Source organism: Amphiprion ocellaris, chromosome 20 (genome assembly GCF_022539595.1).
Source record: "Amphiprion ocellaris isolate individual 3 ecotype Okinawa chromosome 20, ASM2253959v1, whole genome shotgun sequence".
NCBI lineage: Eukaryota > Metazoa > Chordata > Actinopteri > Pomacentridae > Amphiprion > Amphiprion ocellaris.
In genome coordinates, this window is record NC_072785.1 from 29525649 (window position 1) to 29541991 (window position 16343).

General features: G+C 38.4%; 1 protein-coding gene across 2 annotated transcripts in view; it reads left to right on the top strand.

Moving 5' to 3' along the window:
- The window catches only part of LOC111569174 (transcription factor IIIB 90 kDa subunit-like), a 149176-nt gene that overhangs the window by 119092 nt on the left and 13741 nt on the right, over nt 1-16343 (top strand). For both annotated transcript variants that reach the window (XR_008599964.1, XM_055005666.1), the window contains exons 17-18: nt 7067-7118; nt 15999-16155. Coding sequence is in view for 1 of the 2 variants with exons in the window: in XM_055005666.1 (XP_054861641.1) it covers nt 7067-7118; nt 15999-16155 (209 nt within the window). In the remaining variant the exon portion in view is untranslated. The remainder of the gene's footprint in view (nt 1-7066; nt 7119-15998; nt 16156-16343) is intronic.

The following is a 16343-nucleotide window of genomic DNA, read 5'->3' on the forward strand; positions in this document are numbered from 1 at the left end:
ATCGTTTCGCCTTGGTTTATTCGTGCCGGGATGGAAAATGGATTCAAACACACAAACACAAAAAAATAACAAACAGGTGCGATCAAAACAGAAAACGAGTGGCTTTTCTAAACACTTTGATGCTAACGAGCAAAACTAAATGTCAGAACGACGAGGCGGAGAAGCGATTATGAGATGTATAAAGTGACGAAGGGAGCCGTGTCAAAGTGAAATGCAGGATATTAAACGTGGTAACGAGGCAGCGGGTGTGTGTTTTGACTTTTATACACAATAGCAGCGGCTGGTTTCATTAGAAAATCTGACTCAGTGTAAAACACTCCTGAGACTCTACTGTATGAATTAGGAATGAAAATATTTGCAGTGCAGCAGCAGAGGAAGGATCACATTCAATTCAGGCTCTGTTTGGCTTCTGTGCCGCTGCTGATTTTAGAGGAGCAGTTTGCAGTTTTTTCTTTTGGTTTTCTCGTCTCTTACAAGTACAATCTGTCCATGACGACATCTGTGGGGTAAATCCTGAGAGACGAAGATGCTGTTTGCAGAAAAGGAACATCTAAAATGAAGTTTAGCTTCTGTGAGGCCCCCAGATAATCATAGAAGTGGATATTTGTGGCCTCGTTACTGAAATTTGGGAAATGTGTTTGTTTTGAGCCATGATCCAATCCGAGTCACTTAATTTTTAGCCTTGGCTGATACTGTTTTCTGAAATAATACACACTTGCAGTATTGTAGATTAGCTATAGTACCTGGTTGCTGTTTATTGGTATAGTGACCAGAGGAAACAGGAAGTGGGAAGTTCCATTTGGGCAAACAGAGAGCATAGTGGGGGTTTAGGTTAGTAAAGGTGCACCATGACAAAGACTTCTGTGATGTTTAATGACCTCAAGCTAGCACACAACTCTTAAATCAAGCTTGGATCAACTAGGGTAGTGTTTCTATATTCCAGTGGAATGTATAATAATCAGGTTTTGCGGGATTAGATAGTAAAGGGGCACCATGACACAGATTTCTGTGATGTTTAATGATCTCCAGCCAGCACACAAATTGTTGTAGAATAGCTGTAGTGACTGATTGTGCATGTTACTGTTTAATACTATTATGTCCAGATGAGGCGGACAGGGGGTTTAGCTAATAAAAGGGCACCATGACAAAGACTTCTGTGATGTTTAATGACCTCCGGGCAGCGCACAAGATATAGTAGAATAACTAGAGTAACTGGTTGTAGGTCTTACTGATTAATACTATTGTGTCCAGACCAGGTGGACGGAAGGTTTTGCTAGTAAAGGGGCACCATGACAGATTTTTTTTTAAAAATTACCTCCAGCCAGCACTCAACTGTCAGTTAAAGCTGAGATCAACTAGGGCAGTGTTTGTATATTACAGTGGAACGTATAGAAATCATGTTTTGCAGAGAGCATGGAAGGGTTTAGGGGTGACTAATATTAGCAAATATGGTTCAGAAGACAACACTAGTTGACTTTTGCATCAATTTTTTGTTTATGTGAGCTCAAAGATGTGACTTCTGATGGCCACTTGATTTTTTTAATACTATATTTCAACTCAGCAATAGTCAGAGATTAATACATTTATTTGTCCAATATTAATGATTGTAAATCAATGACATGATGAGAAATAACAGAAACTTACAGGTTTTTATCTTTAATAATTCCTGAGATGTTGTTGTTGAAACAGGTTCAAATTTCAATGTGTGAAAAAACCTGCTAAAAGTTGGTTGATGGGCATTTGTAAAAAATGTTATGTTGGAAAATATTTGTATCAAGCTGAAATTTCACAGATATCTTCGTAAATATCTATATTTTTCTTTGCTATAAAAATGTTAGGCAAATCAGACATGGTTAAGCAGAAATTGTTCTTAAGATCTGATGACTTTTTGATTTCAGTTGTGCTAAAAGTGTGTCCATGGGCAATTTTTAAAACAACTGAGCTTGGAAAGTGCTTGATATAGCAAACTAAACTGTCATCGGTACCATTTTAAATATCTGTAGTTTAAGATAAAGTTTCAAGCAAATCAGAGATGTTGGACAAAATTATCAGCGGTAGAAAAACAAATCAGTAAAGAATAAATTCTGAGATGATGTAGCAGCATCGCTATCTGACCCATGTGAGCACTCAGGCTAACTACATTGGAATAACCGGAAAATAGTCAGAATAAGACATTATTTCTTGGTCAAACCGTCCTTTTCCTTCTCATCTTTCTTCTTGCATCTCTTTATTCTGTTGCTATCTCACCCCTTTGTCTCATTAATGCATGTTCCCTCCTTCTTTTCTTCCCTCCCTACACCTTCACCTCATCATGTTTTACCCTCCGTCCCTTCATCTTGCCCCTCTTGGCCCGTCGCTACCTGTTGCCTCGGTCCACGGTGTCCCGGTCAGGACCTGGGGGATCCAGCCTTGTCTCGCACATGTAGGGCTGTGAATGGGTCGCCTCAGTGGGGAGCGATTCTCCGGCCCGGCTGGGATTTTATAATGAGCTCTGAGCCAGGAGGGGGGTAAGTGTTGGGGGCGAAGATGCCACATTTACCCCTCCTCCCCTCTTCTCCCCTGGTTAAAGCATATTAATTAAAAGCTCACTCTCGCTCCGTCTTATCAGTGAGAGTCGAGCTCTTACTGTAAGCCTCCAGGGAGGGCTCAGCCAGTGCCGGGCCGGGTGGGCAGGGAAGGGGGCGGGGATCCTCCGGGAACGACGCTAATTCCAGCCAGTGTGATGCTGGGACGACTGCTTTGGAATTACCGCCAGTAGAGTGTTCGTCGCTGATTATCTCGGCGACTGTCGAGGAAGAGGTTGCAGCCGGAGACAGACAGCCGGTCGGCCTGTCACTCACAGCTGGGGCTCATTTCTCATTCACACCAGTTTTGGGTTTTTTTTCTCGCTCTTCTCATTCCCGGCAGTCGGTGCTAATATGAGCCAGTCGCCTGCAGCCAGCAGAGATTCACCAGTAATCTAATGAAATCCTCAACCTGTATTATGTCAGCGGTTAAATCCTGCAATAAAGAGAGTAATGAATATATACATTTTCTGTAGCAGACGCCTCGCAGAATGATAATGTTCCTCTTTCAATGCTAATAGCAAGAATTAACAAGCGATAGCAGGAACTATGATCCAGTCCGAGTCATTTAGCATTAAATACATAAACTTCGATATATATATAAAAGCAACAATAACATATTAAAAATGCAATGTTGGTTAAAAAAAAAAAAAAAGTATTTAGGTTTTAAATTTGTGACGTGTAGTGACGTTTTCACCCTTTGAAACCCAAAACCTGTCAGATGGTATAAAAGGCTTTTTCATGCTCCACCTGTACATCAAATTGAGAATATGACCAGGATACTCTTGTCAAAGTTGATGGTCTCCGCGTATCACTTTTAATGTAAGCAGAGAGCATTGTGGGGGGTTTAGTGAGTAAAGGGGCATCACATGACAAAGACTTTTGTGACGCTTAATGACCTCCGAGTAGAACTCATGTATTAAAACAAGCCTAAATCCAAATCACCTTTTATTTAGTATTTACAGATACCCGATTCCTTTTTCTTAGATAATACACACTTTGAGTATTGTAGATTAGCTGTAGTACCTGGTTGTATTATGTTTATTGCTATAGCCACCAGAGGAAACAGGAAGTGGGCAGTTCCATTTTTGCAAATAGAGAGCATTGTGGGGGTTTAGCTAGTGAAGGGGCACCATGACAAAGATTTGTGTGACGTTTAATGACCTCTGAGTAAACTTCATGTGCTAAAACAGCCAGAATCTGAGGCACCTAATAGTTTTTTACAGATACCTGGTCTTTTTTTCCTTGAGAACACACACTTAAAATATTGTAGATTACCTCTAGTATCTGGTTGTGCCACCAGTTACTGTTTATTACTATAGTGACCAAAGAAGTTGACAGTTTCATTTTGGCAAACAGCGAGCATTGCGGGGTTTAACTCATAAAGGGACACCATGACAAAATTTTCTGTTATGTTTAATGACCTCCAGCCAGCACACAACAGTCAAATTAAGCTAGGATCCACAAATTTAGCTACGGCAGTGTTTCTATATTCCAGTGATATGTATAAAACTCATGTTTTACAGAAAGCATACTGGGGATTTCGGTAGTAAAGGGGCACCATGACAAAGTTTTCTGTGACACTTAATGACCTCCAACCAAAACTTGTGTATTGAATCAAGCTGGAATAACTATGAGTTTTTTTTATATCCCAGTGGCGAGTTGTTTTGCAGTCTGTATCATGTGTCTGTGGATTTAAAAAATCAGTATCGGCTCAGGACAAATGTCAAGAATGCTTAACTTAAATTACAAGACAATTATTGATAAATAATGTTCTATTTATTAAGCTAATTATTCAAATTTCCAATACCTGTTTGATGGCGGATGTGAACAAAGGATCAGGCTCAGGTTCATGCCGATACCAAGCGGTTAAAAATCGCCTTGATCCCTCATTAATATTACAATAATTATAGATAATGATTCTGTTTTTCTGCTTTTTCTTTCCCTGAAGGCTACTGTGGTTCCAAATTTTCTTTTTTCCACTGCCAGTTCTTGATTAAAGTAAGCGGCTATACGAAAAAAATTAGGTCATGATAAACATTCTTTAGGTTTTTGTTCCCCTTTTTGCTCAGTAGAGAGTATCCAAACCAGTCCTACATTCTTAATAGAAATACTAGACTTTGATATTTTGCTTCAGATCTCTATTTACATACATATATATATATATATATATATATATATATATATATATATATATATATATATATATATATATATATATATATATATATATATATATATATATATATATATATATATATATATATGTGGTTCTCCATGCTATAGATATTTAACTATTTACATTTTTACATCCTCCACAACCTTTTTCTCTCTATTGTACATCAACTGTAGAAAGATGTTTCACCATGCTGAATGTATCTTCCAACAACTTGCTCCTCTGTTCACTGTTTCTGAGCCATGCTGCATTTATTTATGGATCCAGTACAATTGATTTTCCTCTCAGTCTAAAACTGTTAAAAATAACTTGAAACTTGTCCAAATTTACACAAAAGTGGTCCAAAGTAACAAAAAATGTCAAAAATGACTGAAAGACAGATGAAAATTACTTGAAATGTGTTTAAAATGACCCAAAAGTGGTTCAAAATGCTAATATTTAAGTCTTAATGGACAATATGAGTCATTTGGACAATTTTGTGTCCAATGTTTTGCAACTAATTGGAGGATGTCCTCTTGGTTGCTGTAAGGTTGTTTTTTGTTTTTGTTTGTTTTTTGTTTTGTTTTTTTACAGCATCTGATTGCAAATTGTATGTTTGATAATGAGACACATAGAATAAATTGATTTTGATTAAAAGTTGTAATTTTAAGTTTAGATTTGGTTGTTTTCCTCTCTATGTACTTTAAGGACCTTTAGAAAGTTGGACCGTTCTGTTTTTGCAGTCTTTGGCTCTAATAAAAAGAGTAATTATGGTGGGTTTTTTGTATAATTTTCCTTTCATACCTGCCAGAGAGTTTTGGGGTTCAGAGTTTTAACCAACAAATCTTCCAGCTTTACCTTACTGCAGATACTCAGGTCTCTGTAAATATATCGGCCAATCAGTAACAAGAAACTGCAGTTTTGTCCTCATCAAAAACTGTTCTGTCCTAAAAAGACTCCAGTATCATTTGAGGGCATCTAGATCTCCATTAAATAAAAAACTAACTGCATTACATCTGTTATTATGAGATTTTATTGTTGACTCAGTAGAAGAAAAGGATTTCATTAGGATTATGTGACTCTGTGTGTCAGGAAAGTCTTCAAGCAGCAAACAGAGAAACGAGAAAATGAAGGACAAAGAGTTGTGAAGGAGTCAGACGAGGTGAGCGGTGAAATGTAATCTAACAGACCTCAGAGTGAGAGGTTTTATTGTCTTCTAATGTCTGGAAATGAATATCTCCCCTTCAGACTGAGAGGTTCATAAAAGCTGCACATTTAATTCTCCTGTAGACTCTCCGGCACTTCAGACACCTCGTCTTTGTTTTCTACATCTGCATGAATTCAAGGTCATGAAGTCCAGCTGGTGTTTAAAATAAAGGTTTAGTTTGTGTGTTTGGTGATGTTGTTATACAGAAGAGTCATTTATCTGTGATTTTACTGCTGTTGGTGCGTTTTCTTTGTTCAGAAATAACACGGATTAAACAACTTACATGTGTGAAACAAACCTGAGTAAGTTAGCTGGTATAGCATGTTAATTATATATAACTTTAATCATTAATATAGCTTAAACAGGTCAGTTATAAAAATTCAGCCCTTTACGGTTGTAGTGAATGTAAAAATTTAGCTATGGAGACCAAAACTGTTTTTGTACCAGATTGTAAGTATGTTTATTTCTGCTGTAAAGTTCCACATTTTAACACGGAGGTCTATGGAGATTGACTCACTTTTGGAAACAGCCTCAAGTGGACATTAGAGGAACTGCAATTCGGTTCAGTTTTATTTATATAGCGCCAATTACAGTCAAATTGTCTCAAGATGCTTTACAGAACCCACTGCACTTTCTTTCTCCATTTTTCATTCGATATTTATTATTATTTCTAATTTAATGTTTTGGTGCTTGTGAGGACATTTTTCAGCACTAAAGTAAAATACCAAAATACACAAAATCAAATCAAATCTCTGCTCTCATGTGGATATTAAATAGTGAAGTGTGTAAACCACCAGATGATAGCTTTTGGAGGTTTTGTTTGTTTAATTAACTGTTATTGCCGTTCCTTTCTAAAATATCAGAGGGACTGAGGTTAACATGGAGGTCTGAGTTTAATTTCTCAACAGAAAATAGTCAAACAACAGCGTGAATGTTTAAATCATGACAGAGTTCCAGGTTTGGTGTTTGTATTGTTGACTTGTGGAACCTTTAACTCCACGAAAACCAAACCAGGATTGTTTCTTAACATGTTACAGAGCATTAAAACCAGTTAAATGCAGATTATTAGATGTTCAGCGTTGGTTGTGTTGACGTTGTGTTGCTGGTTGTGTTGACGTTGTGTTGCTGGTTGTGTTGCAGGCTGCAGCCCTTCATCGGCGGACAGCCCAACAAGAAGCTGGCGGTGGAGCAGGTGAGTTCTGTTCTTCTTCACCAACATCTGCTCCTCATCATCCACACTTAAAGCTCAGTGGACGTCCAGCTGTGAACCACAAACACTCGCTTCATGTTGGTCTTTCTAACACTCTTTTTTTCTTCACTGAGTTCTCCGTTGATCGGCTTTATTGTCAAAGCAGACAATGGTTTGTGCTGTTTAGATTAAACGTATTAATGCTGCAAATGAGCAGATATTTACAGTCAGAGCGCTTTATAGAAGGAGTCGACTTATAATGAAGATAAAAAGAAGTACAGTTTATTTCATCTCAAATCATCACGTTTTTAGAACAATTCCTTCTCAGCCGTCTCTGATTTGCTTGAAACTTCAACAGAAACTTTGGATATTTTAAATGGCAATGGCAGGATCAGGTTACTGCAAACAGCTGACTTTTGGCAAAACGTGAAATAAAGTGATTCTGATGAAATCTAATGATTTTAGGCTTAGATTTGGTTAAGTTTTGCTCACAAAAATAAAAATTACACATAATTACTTTATGTAGAATCGGGAAGTTGAAAATCTGCTGATTATTTTAATTTTTACAGTTCGTAGCTCTGATAAAACGTGTAATATTGGCAATTTTTAAAAAAAAAATTACTCGTCTTTCAAACTTATGGGTGGGTTTTGGGGTTGTGACATTTTAGATTAATATATAAAATATTTTCTGATTTAAAAATAATAATGTAATTGTTCAAAACTGCAGCCGAATCAGTTATGACTTTTCAGTTTAGTTTCTAGTTTTTACAGAATCTGGTTAGTCGTGGAATGAAGTGATTTTGCTTAAATATCACAATATTTCTCCCAACAAAACTGAAAGTTTAGCACCTTCGTTAGAGGCGTCTTTAGTGACGTCTCTAGAGTCGTCTTTAGAGGCATTGTTAGAGGCGTCTCTGGAGTCGTCTCTAGAGATGCCTTTAGTGACGTCTCTAGACTCGTCTTTACAGGCATCTTTACGGCCGTCTTTAGACTCGTCTTTACAGGCGTCTTTACGGCCGTCTTTAGAGGCCTTTTTAGGCCCTCAGTGACTCTTTCTGCTGCTTTATGGCTCCAATCTGCTGCTCTAAACTTCTTGACTTTGAACAGTTAATTTCCAGACGTCCTCGTTCAGTCCATTTATAGCTTCACAGCTCTGCAGCCAGAACTAGGACACTTTCTGCTGCTTTGATTCTAAATTTGATTTTAAATTGGACTTAATTCCAGATGCAGGTAGCGTCGTTCAGCTGCACACTCTGAGCTGCTGCTTTTATTTTCTCTTTTTACACCTTCCTGATGATTTCTGTTCTGACTTCATGTTTCCTTCATGTAGTTTTAGTTTGGGAAGGAAAACTCTGGTTTATTTTCCCATAGAGAGGTGATTATTTTTTGTGTATTTTTTTCTTTACATCTTTTTCTCACATCCTTGGCTCTTTTTGCCTTTTTCATCATTTTCTCAACTTTGTGTCATTTTTACATCATTCTCTATCATTTTTGTTCAGTTTTTGTCTCTATCATTTTTTTTTCAATGTTGTCATTTTTACATCTTTCTCTGTCATTTTTTTTTTTGTCATTTTTGCCTCTGTCATTTCTGTTCATCTTTTTCTATCTTGGCTCTTTCTTGCCTGGTTTTTGTGATTTTTGTGTCAATTTCACAACTTTGTCATTTTTACATCTTTTTTCTGTCACTTTTGTTCAATTTTTGCATTTTTTCATGCAATTTTTTACATCTTTTGCATTTTTGTTCAGTTTTTGCCTCTGTCATTTTTTCAACTTTATCATTTTAAATCTTTTTGTATCATTTCCACATCATTCTCAATCATTTTTGTGGAATTTTCCCCTTTTTGTGTAATTTTCTTGACTTTGTGTCATATTTATGTCTTTTTGTGTAGTTGTTACATCTTTTTCTGTCATTTTTGTTCAATTTTTGCCTCTTTTTGTGGTATTTTTACATCTTTCTGTCATTTTTGTGTAATTCGTTTGCCTCTTTTTGTGTAAAAATCATGTGAGCTAATTTTTTCTCTATTAGCAGTTTGTGGCTCTGATTAAATGTGTAGTTTTGATGTTTTTTTAAATAGAATAAATTCATGTGAAATCAGCTGGGAGGTCAGGGGGTTTAAATTGGACCCAGTTTCACAGATTTTCATCTTTTTTTAATTGAGCGGTGTTTTCAGCGAACAGGTTGATCAGAATATTGTGGGAGTTTTTGAGGTTCCATCGCTGTTGTCGGTTAGTTTCTTCACTTTGCACTTGCAGTACTCTGAGTTTCTTCAAGGATAAAAATGTGAAATTGCAAAAACTTGCTAAACCTGCAGATTTCTTTTCTTTCTCCTTCATATTTCATTTTGTACATCGCTCCCAGGAGTCCTCCAGATCTCCTCGTCTCTGCTGCCGTTCGTTTTTGATTTTATTTCCTCTCCGTCCTCCACATTCCTTCCCGCCGTCCCTCCGTCTCCCGGCTTTTGTCGTCCCTCCGTCATGTGCTGCTGGCAGCTCTGAATGAGGAGCTTCGGGAGCTCAGACTCCATCAACCAAGAAGAAAACGTGGCCACGAGGGGCCGGGTCAAGAAGGCTTGTTACCTAGCAACCCCCTCGCCTCCCCCCTGGGAACTGGAAGCGGTCGGCCGCCGGGATTGGATGATTCTTGTGTTGTGTAACACAGATTGAAAAGAGATGTGTGTGCCTTGCCAAACTCCTTCTGCTTCACAAAATCAGGTTCCCTTCACCCTCAGCGGCAACCCGGCAATTAGTCCAAACATTTTCCAAACCAACCGAAGGAGGAAAGGATCCGTTTACTGCTTAGACGAGTTGATTTGTGCCAGTTTACTGTTTTTGAGCCATGCTGCATTTATTTATTGATCCAGTATCTATTTTTTTAAAATCTCTAGTCTAAAGTCCAATTTAAAATTGTGCCAACAGAATTGATTTTCCTCTTAGTCTAAGATTGTCCAAAAAAAAGTTCTGCAGTCACATAAAATTGTTCAAATTGAGCCAAGAATTGTCCAACATAACTTGAAAACTGTCCAAAATTACTTTAAACTTGCTCAGAATTACTCCAGATTAGTTCAAAATGACCATTTTCAAGTCATTTCAGAAACACTTCCAGTTATTTTGGGCAATTTTGAGTCCCATGGGTGCTTTCACAGTGGCTTAAGCTATGCCAACGACTAGCGGCTAAGCTAGGAGGCAGCCACAGATTAATCTGAAACAGAGTCTGGAAAACAATAACTAATAATGTTTTAAGATGTGAACGTTAGATTTCGAGTCACACCAACAAGTGAACCAATCAGTAATGAAAGCTACTGTTTACAAACAGAGACACAACAGAGCGGTTCCTATAAATTAGCTGTGTCTGAAAGGTTGCAATAAACACTAGAGTCTTACACAAAAATACCTCGTTTCTCCTGAAAATACCTGAATAATTCACCTGTTGGTGTCAGAACAGCTGGAACTTATTTAGCCAGCGGTGCTAGGCTAATGCTAACACTAAGGGGTCTGCTGTGCTAATGCTATCTGAAGCACTGTAGCATCTTTCTAAAGGCAAATTAACTTTAGCTTTCCGCTCAAACCTGCAAAAACTTAACAAGAAACACAAACATCTCAGCAAATCAGGACATTAGCTACTTTACTAGTGGCTAAGGCTATGCTAAAGGCTAGTGGCAAAGCTAGGAGACAACAACAGATTAACCTGAAACAGAGTCAAATTAGCTTAGCTGTGTCTGAAAGATCATAATAAATGCTAGAATCTTCAAAAAAAAAAAGCCAAGTTTCTCCTGAAAATACCTGAATAATTCACTTGTTGGTGTCAGAACAGCTGGAACTTATTTAACCAACAGTGCTAGGCTAATGCTAACACTAAGATATTTGTTGTGGCTTTTAGGTGGTGGCTAACGCTAACTGGAGAACCACAGCATCTTTCTAAACTCAGATTAACTGTAGCACACAATCTGTCGCCATAAATCAGGACATTAACTACTTTCACATTGGCTAATGTTATGCTAACAGCTAGCAGTTAAGCTAGGAGGCACCAACAGATTGACTTTAAACAGAATCTGGAAAACAATAACTAATAATACATTAAGATTTGGACTTTAGTGGGAAATAAAAGTGGCAGAACAGTTAAAAATTAAGAAAACAGAAGAACAGCAGTAGACAAACTGATTAATCTTAATCAGTTTCATGCTAACTCCTGTTTCTGTTGTACATTTTCATTTATAGTAAATGAAGTAACCTCGTTATGCATGTCAGGTTCCCTGTTCTGGCTGCATATATTGGTTATTGATCTTTTTTGAGTACCAATAATCAGTATCAGCCTTAAAACAACATATGGATCAATAACTGCTCAGTAATGAAAGCTTCTACTGACTGACTCCTACATTGGGATCAATATTTTTAATTTAGTTAATTAGAACCATCAGTTTTTAGCTTGACGTCATCGTAAATACCCTACTGTTAAAGTTAGAAGTAATCTGATTACTGTAAGGCGATACTATTTTCCATCTGTGCTGCATTCCCCCCAAAAATACAACCCAAGAACCCAAATAAAGTCCTTCTTGTGATTTAAATCTGCAGGAAGTCATCATTCCACACAAGAGGCTCCTGATTACCTCGAGTTGACCCGTAGTTTGGTGTAATTTACGCTCCAGACAGAAACCTGAGTCCAGACTGTTCATTTAGCTGCTCCAGTTGTTCCATGCTTGAGTGACTGCCGGCTATCAGATGTCAACATCCTCGCACCATAAAAACCTTGTCGGAGGCTCGTTTCCTGCCATTTCCTTCTCACTCCTAACGAGCAGCTCCCTCGTTAGCGGCTGTAAATGCTCCTCTCGGCTCCGGAGTCGCATCCACTGTTTGTTCGGCAGCATCATCTCTGAATAAAAACTTCTGCTTCGTCCTCCTTCACGGCTTCATCCTGACCCATTTAGCCGCTCTCACCTCCTAATTAGTCTGCTGTTTGTGCCGTTATGAGTATTTTTTTTATTATTTCTTCGCGTTAAGACTCAGCACTTAATGAGGCGTCGGTGAAGTTAAAGCCGGGCAGTTTACAGAAGAAAAAAGAAAGGACGAGATTTGGCTCATTTTCAACATCAAAAGTGATTAGTAAGATGTTTCACCATGCTGAATGTATCCTGCAACAGTCTGCTCCTCTGTTCACTGTTTCTGAGCCATGCTGCATTCATTTTATTCAGTAGCTTTGATTTTCCTCTCGGGCGCTTTTGTCGTCTTAGTTTTGTGTCTTGTTGATCATTTGTGTTTCATATTTGTGTGTTTTGTGCCTTGTTTTTGTCTTTTTGTGTATAGTTATTCCGCGTTTTGTGTCTTGTTTTTATTGCTTTGTGTCTTGTTTATGTCATTTTGTGTCCTTTTCTGGTGGTTTTGTCTCCACATACTTTAGATATAAATTATTTCCATGTTTCCAGTCTCTCCAGACTTTTTATCTCCACTCTGCTCATCCTGTGTAGAAAGATGTTTCACCATGCTGAATGTATCTTCCAACAACTTGCTCCTCTGTTCACTGTGTTTTAGTCATGCTGCGTTTATTTATTGACCCAGTAGGTTTAATTTTTCTATATGAAAAAAAAAACACTTAAAATTACCCAAATTGACTCAAAATTGGTCCAAAGCAACAAAAAATGTTCAGAATGACTTGAAACTTAATGCTAACACAGAGAGGTCTGCTGTGCTAACGCTATCTGGAGTCACTGTAGCATTCTTCTAAAGTCAGATTAGCTATTAGCTTTAGCTTTCTGCTCGAACCTGCACAACTTGAAAAAACTGAACCAGAAACACAATCTGTTGCCACAAGTCCGGACATTAGCTACTTAAATAATAAATTAATAAATTGGCTAATGACTAGCGGCTAAGTTAGCAGACAGCCACAGTTTAAACTGAAACAGTCTGGAAAACAGTAACTAATAAAGCTTTTATGATTAAGGCCTTAGTGGATGATGCAATAAAATAATCACAATTTTGAGCTTAGATTTAGTTGTTTTTCAAGATGGAGCCACACATCAGACACGGTTAATTTGGTTGATTCAACAGCCGCTGTAAAGTTATGAATGCAAAGATTCTCTCAGATTTTTCAGTCTCAGATAAATGCTGTAATTTTGATGATTGCTAACATTTAGAGGTTAGCCGTGCCCTTTTAGGTGCCGGCTAACGCTAACTAGCATCGCCATAATAAAAAGAAATGCAGATTTTTTAGTTTTTTATAGAGCAGAGTTACTGCAAACAATCAATTTTTGGTGATTTTTTTCTTTAAATGATACCTGCAGAAGTAAAGATTCCAATCAGTTTTAAGCTCAGGACATCATCATAAAGATCAACGTTGCTCTCTGTTTTTACAGTTATTGGCTCTGATAAATGCTGTGGTTTTGGTGATTTTTATAAAACAATACCAAAAAACATCAAGACCTTTAAACCTGTCGCTGCGTTTTGAGGTTTAAATTGTTAATGTAGGGTCTGAAATGTGAAATATAAAAGTCCTGCTGGCTGGTCGACTCTAAATTTGTCCGTCTGACATTTATTTCATTGTTGTTTCCAATTTCCTTGTGTTAAGATTGAGCAGTTAGCGAGGCGTCAGGGAGGTTAAAGCCAGAAAAAGGAGAAGGGAAACAGCAGAAAGGGTTTTTAAAGGAGGACGTTTGTGGTTTTTGATTGGTTTTGTTGGCGTTGATCCAAATGTGAGGATGGAATAATGGAGGAATTGTTGCAGAAAGGAGCAAAAATAAGAGCGAAGTGAGGAAGGATGTGGGCAGAACATGAAATAAAAGAGGATGGACGGAGGAGGCAGTGAAAGGCAAATTGGAGGTGGAGGCCCAGCAGGGAATCCAGCAGGTTGTTGCTGAGGAGACCAGAAATACCTCGGTCACACTGTGGACCTCCACCTGCCTCTCCTCCAGCTTTGTAATTAGCCTCGGCTGAAGGGAAGTGAAAACGTGCAGGTTTCCTTTCAGCTGCCGAGCTGAAAGTCTGAGCTTGATGGACTCCCTGTGAAAAAAGAAAAGGAAAGAAGTGAAGAAAAAGTGGCTTCTTTTTGTTCCAGAGCTGAGAAATCTGCAGCTTTTGGACAGAGACGTTTCATTGGCTTCTAAAGACTAAACCCGGTCCTCCCCGGTGCAGAACTTTGTTTGATATCTGAACGTTTCAAGAACAATAAATAAAACTCAGACTGAAGATGAAGAGATTCTTCACGCTGAGCTTAGATGCGCTTTAATGTCTTTCGAAGGGAAGCTTTCTTTGTCGTGCAACTTCGAATCAGAAAGTGAATTTATTTGACTGCAGCGCATCCCAACGCTACATAAAGTCTGCAGTTTACTCACATTTTTACTCACTGTTGGTTCATTTTTCACTAAAATCTAAAGTCCTGCAGCTCTTTAGGAACAGAACAACCATGAAGAAGGAGAGAAAACTGTTTTTCATGCAGTTAAACACAATTAGAATGCCGTAAATCACAAAATAGAAAAGGCGAAAATAGCTTTTTTTCTTTTTTTTACAAAATTCTAAAAACCTGGAATCATGTCAAACATTTTTCCAACTGCCCACATATGTTACCAATATTGGAAAAACATACAAACTATAAACATATATATGTACATTATTACAGCCATTTTTACAGACTGTTTCTCTCTGCTCTGCTCATCATCTGTAGAAAGATGTTTCACCATTCTGAATGTATCTCCAACAACTTGCTGCTCTGTTCACTGTTTCTGAGCCATGCTGCATTTATTTTATTCATCCAGTAGCTTTGATTTTTCTATATAAAATAAATAACTTGAAACCATCCCAAAGTAACATAAAATTGCCCAATCTCACTCAAAATTGGTCCAAAGCAACAAAAAAATGTTCAGAATGACTGAAAAACTGTTAAAAATTGCTTGAAACTTGTTCAAAATGATCAAAAAATGGCAATATCTGAGTCATTCTGGACAATTTTAATGATTTTGGACAGTTTTAGGTCCAATTTTGAGACTCTGCTCTGCTGTAAATTTGTCCGTCTGACATTAGTTTCATCATCATGTCTGCTGGAAAACGGTTCTTCCTTCTTCTGCTGCAGCTTTGTTCTTTTCTACTATTATTACAGCACTTGTTTACTCTTCCGTTGCGTTTCCTCTCGTTTATTTCTGATCAGAATCAGCCTGTTTTCTCTCTTCTGTAGAATCACCTGCAGTCGGTCACATTCATGCATAAAAACTAGGGCTGCCACAAACGACGCGTCGACGAATCGCCTGAGCACGATACGTCATCAAAAGCGGAAGTGAGCGCGCAATGCAACAGAAATCACCGTCCGAGTGGAGCGCGGAACACGCATGGACATCCGCGCTGTATCGTGCATATATAGTATATGCACGATGCGGCGCGGATGTCCGCGCTGTATCGTAAACGCGGATGTCCACGCTGTATTGTGCGTATATAATATATGCATATACTATATATGCACGATACAGCGCGGATGTCCATGTGTGTTCCGCGCTCCACTCGGACGGTGATTTCTGTTGCATTGCGCGCTCACTTCCGTTTTTGATGACGTATCGTGCTCAGGCGATTAGTCGACGCGTCGTTTGTGGCAGCCCTAATAAAAACACAAAGGGAAGGAGGTGAAATGTAAAAAAAAAGTTTTAAAAAGAGCCTTTAGTTAGATTTTTTGCCCTCGTGAACTTTGAAGTGTTTTCCTGTTTCACCCTGAGGCTCTGCTTCATTTCTGACCTCCTGTACGACACAAAGTGCATTTTAAAGCCTTAGAATGAAGCAATAATGCGACGCACAGCGAAGGTCTGGAGGTTTATTATTCCCTCATTTTAAAGGTTCGGCTTTAGATTTCCCCGGAGGACGCTCCAGAAAATATTAAAAACACACAGCGATGCTCTGTGCTTCCTGTCTACTCAGATGTCCAACCCCCTGCCGGTGGCGGTAGGAGCGTCTGGCGGAGAATCGGTGGTGGTGGAGAGTGGACCGGTCGTATATGACGACGTAGCCGCCGACGAGGAAGACGAGGACGAGGAGGAGGCTTGTGTCAGCGCCATGGAGCTGATGGGAGGAAACGGTGAGTTTAAACACACTCAGAGTTATCAGGATGTTTGGTTCTTAATAAAAATTAGCTTAAAAGAGTGAAATAAGAAGTTCTGTCAGATTTACCTCAGATGAAACTGATTGTATCGACCGATGTTTGATTATATTTGCTGTTTACTTACTTTCTCTAATGTTAAAGTGAAACTAGAAAGCTCCAGTTGC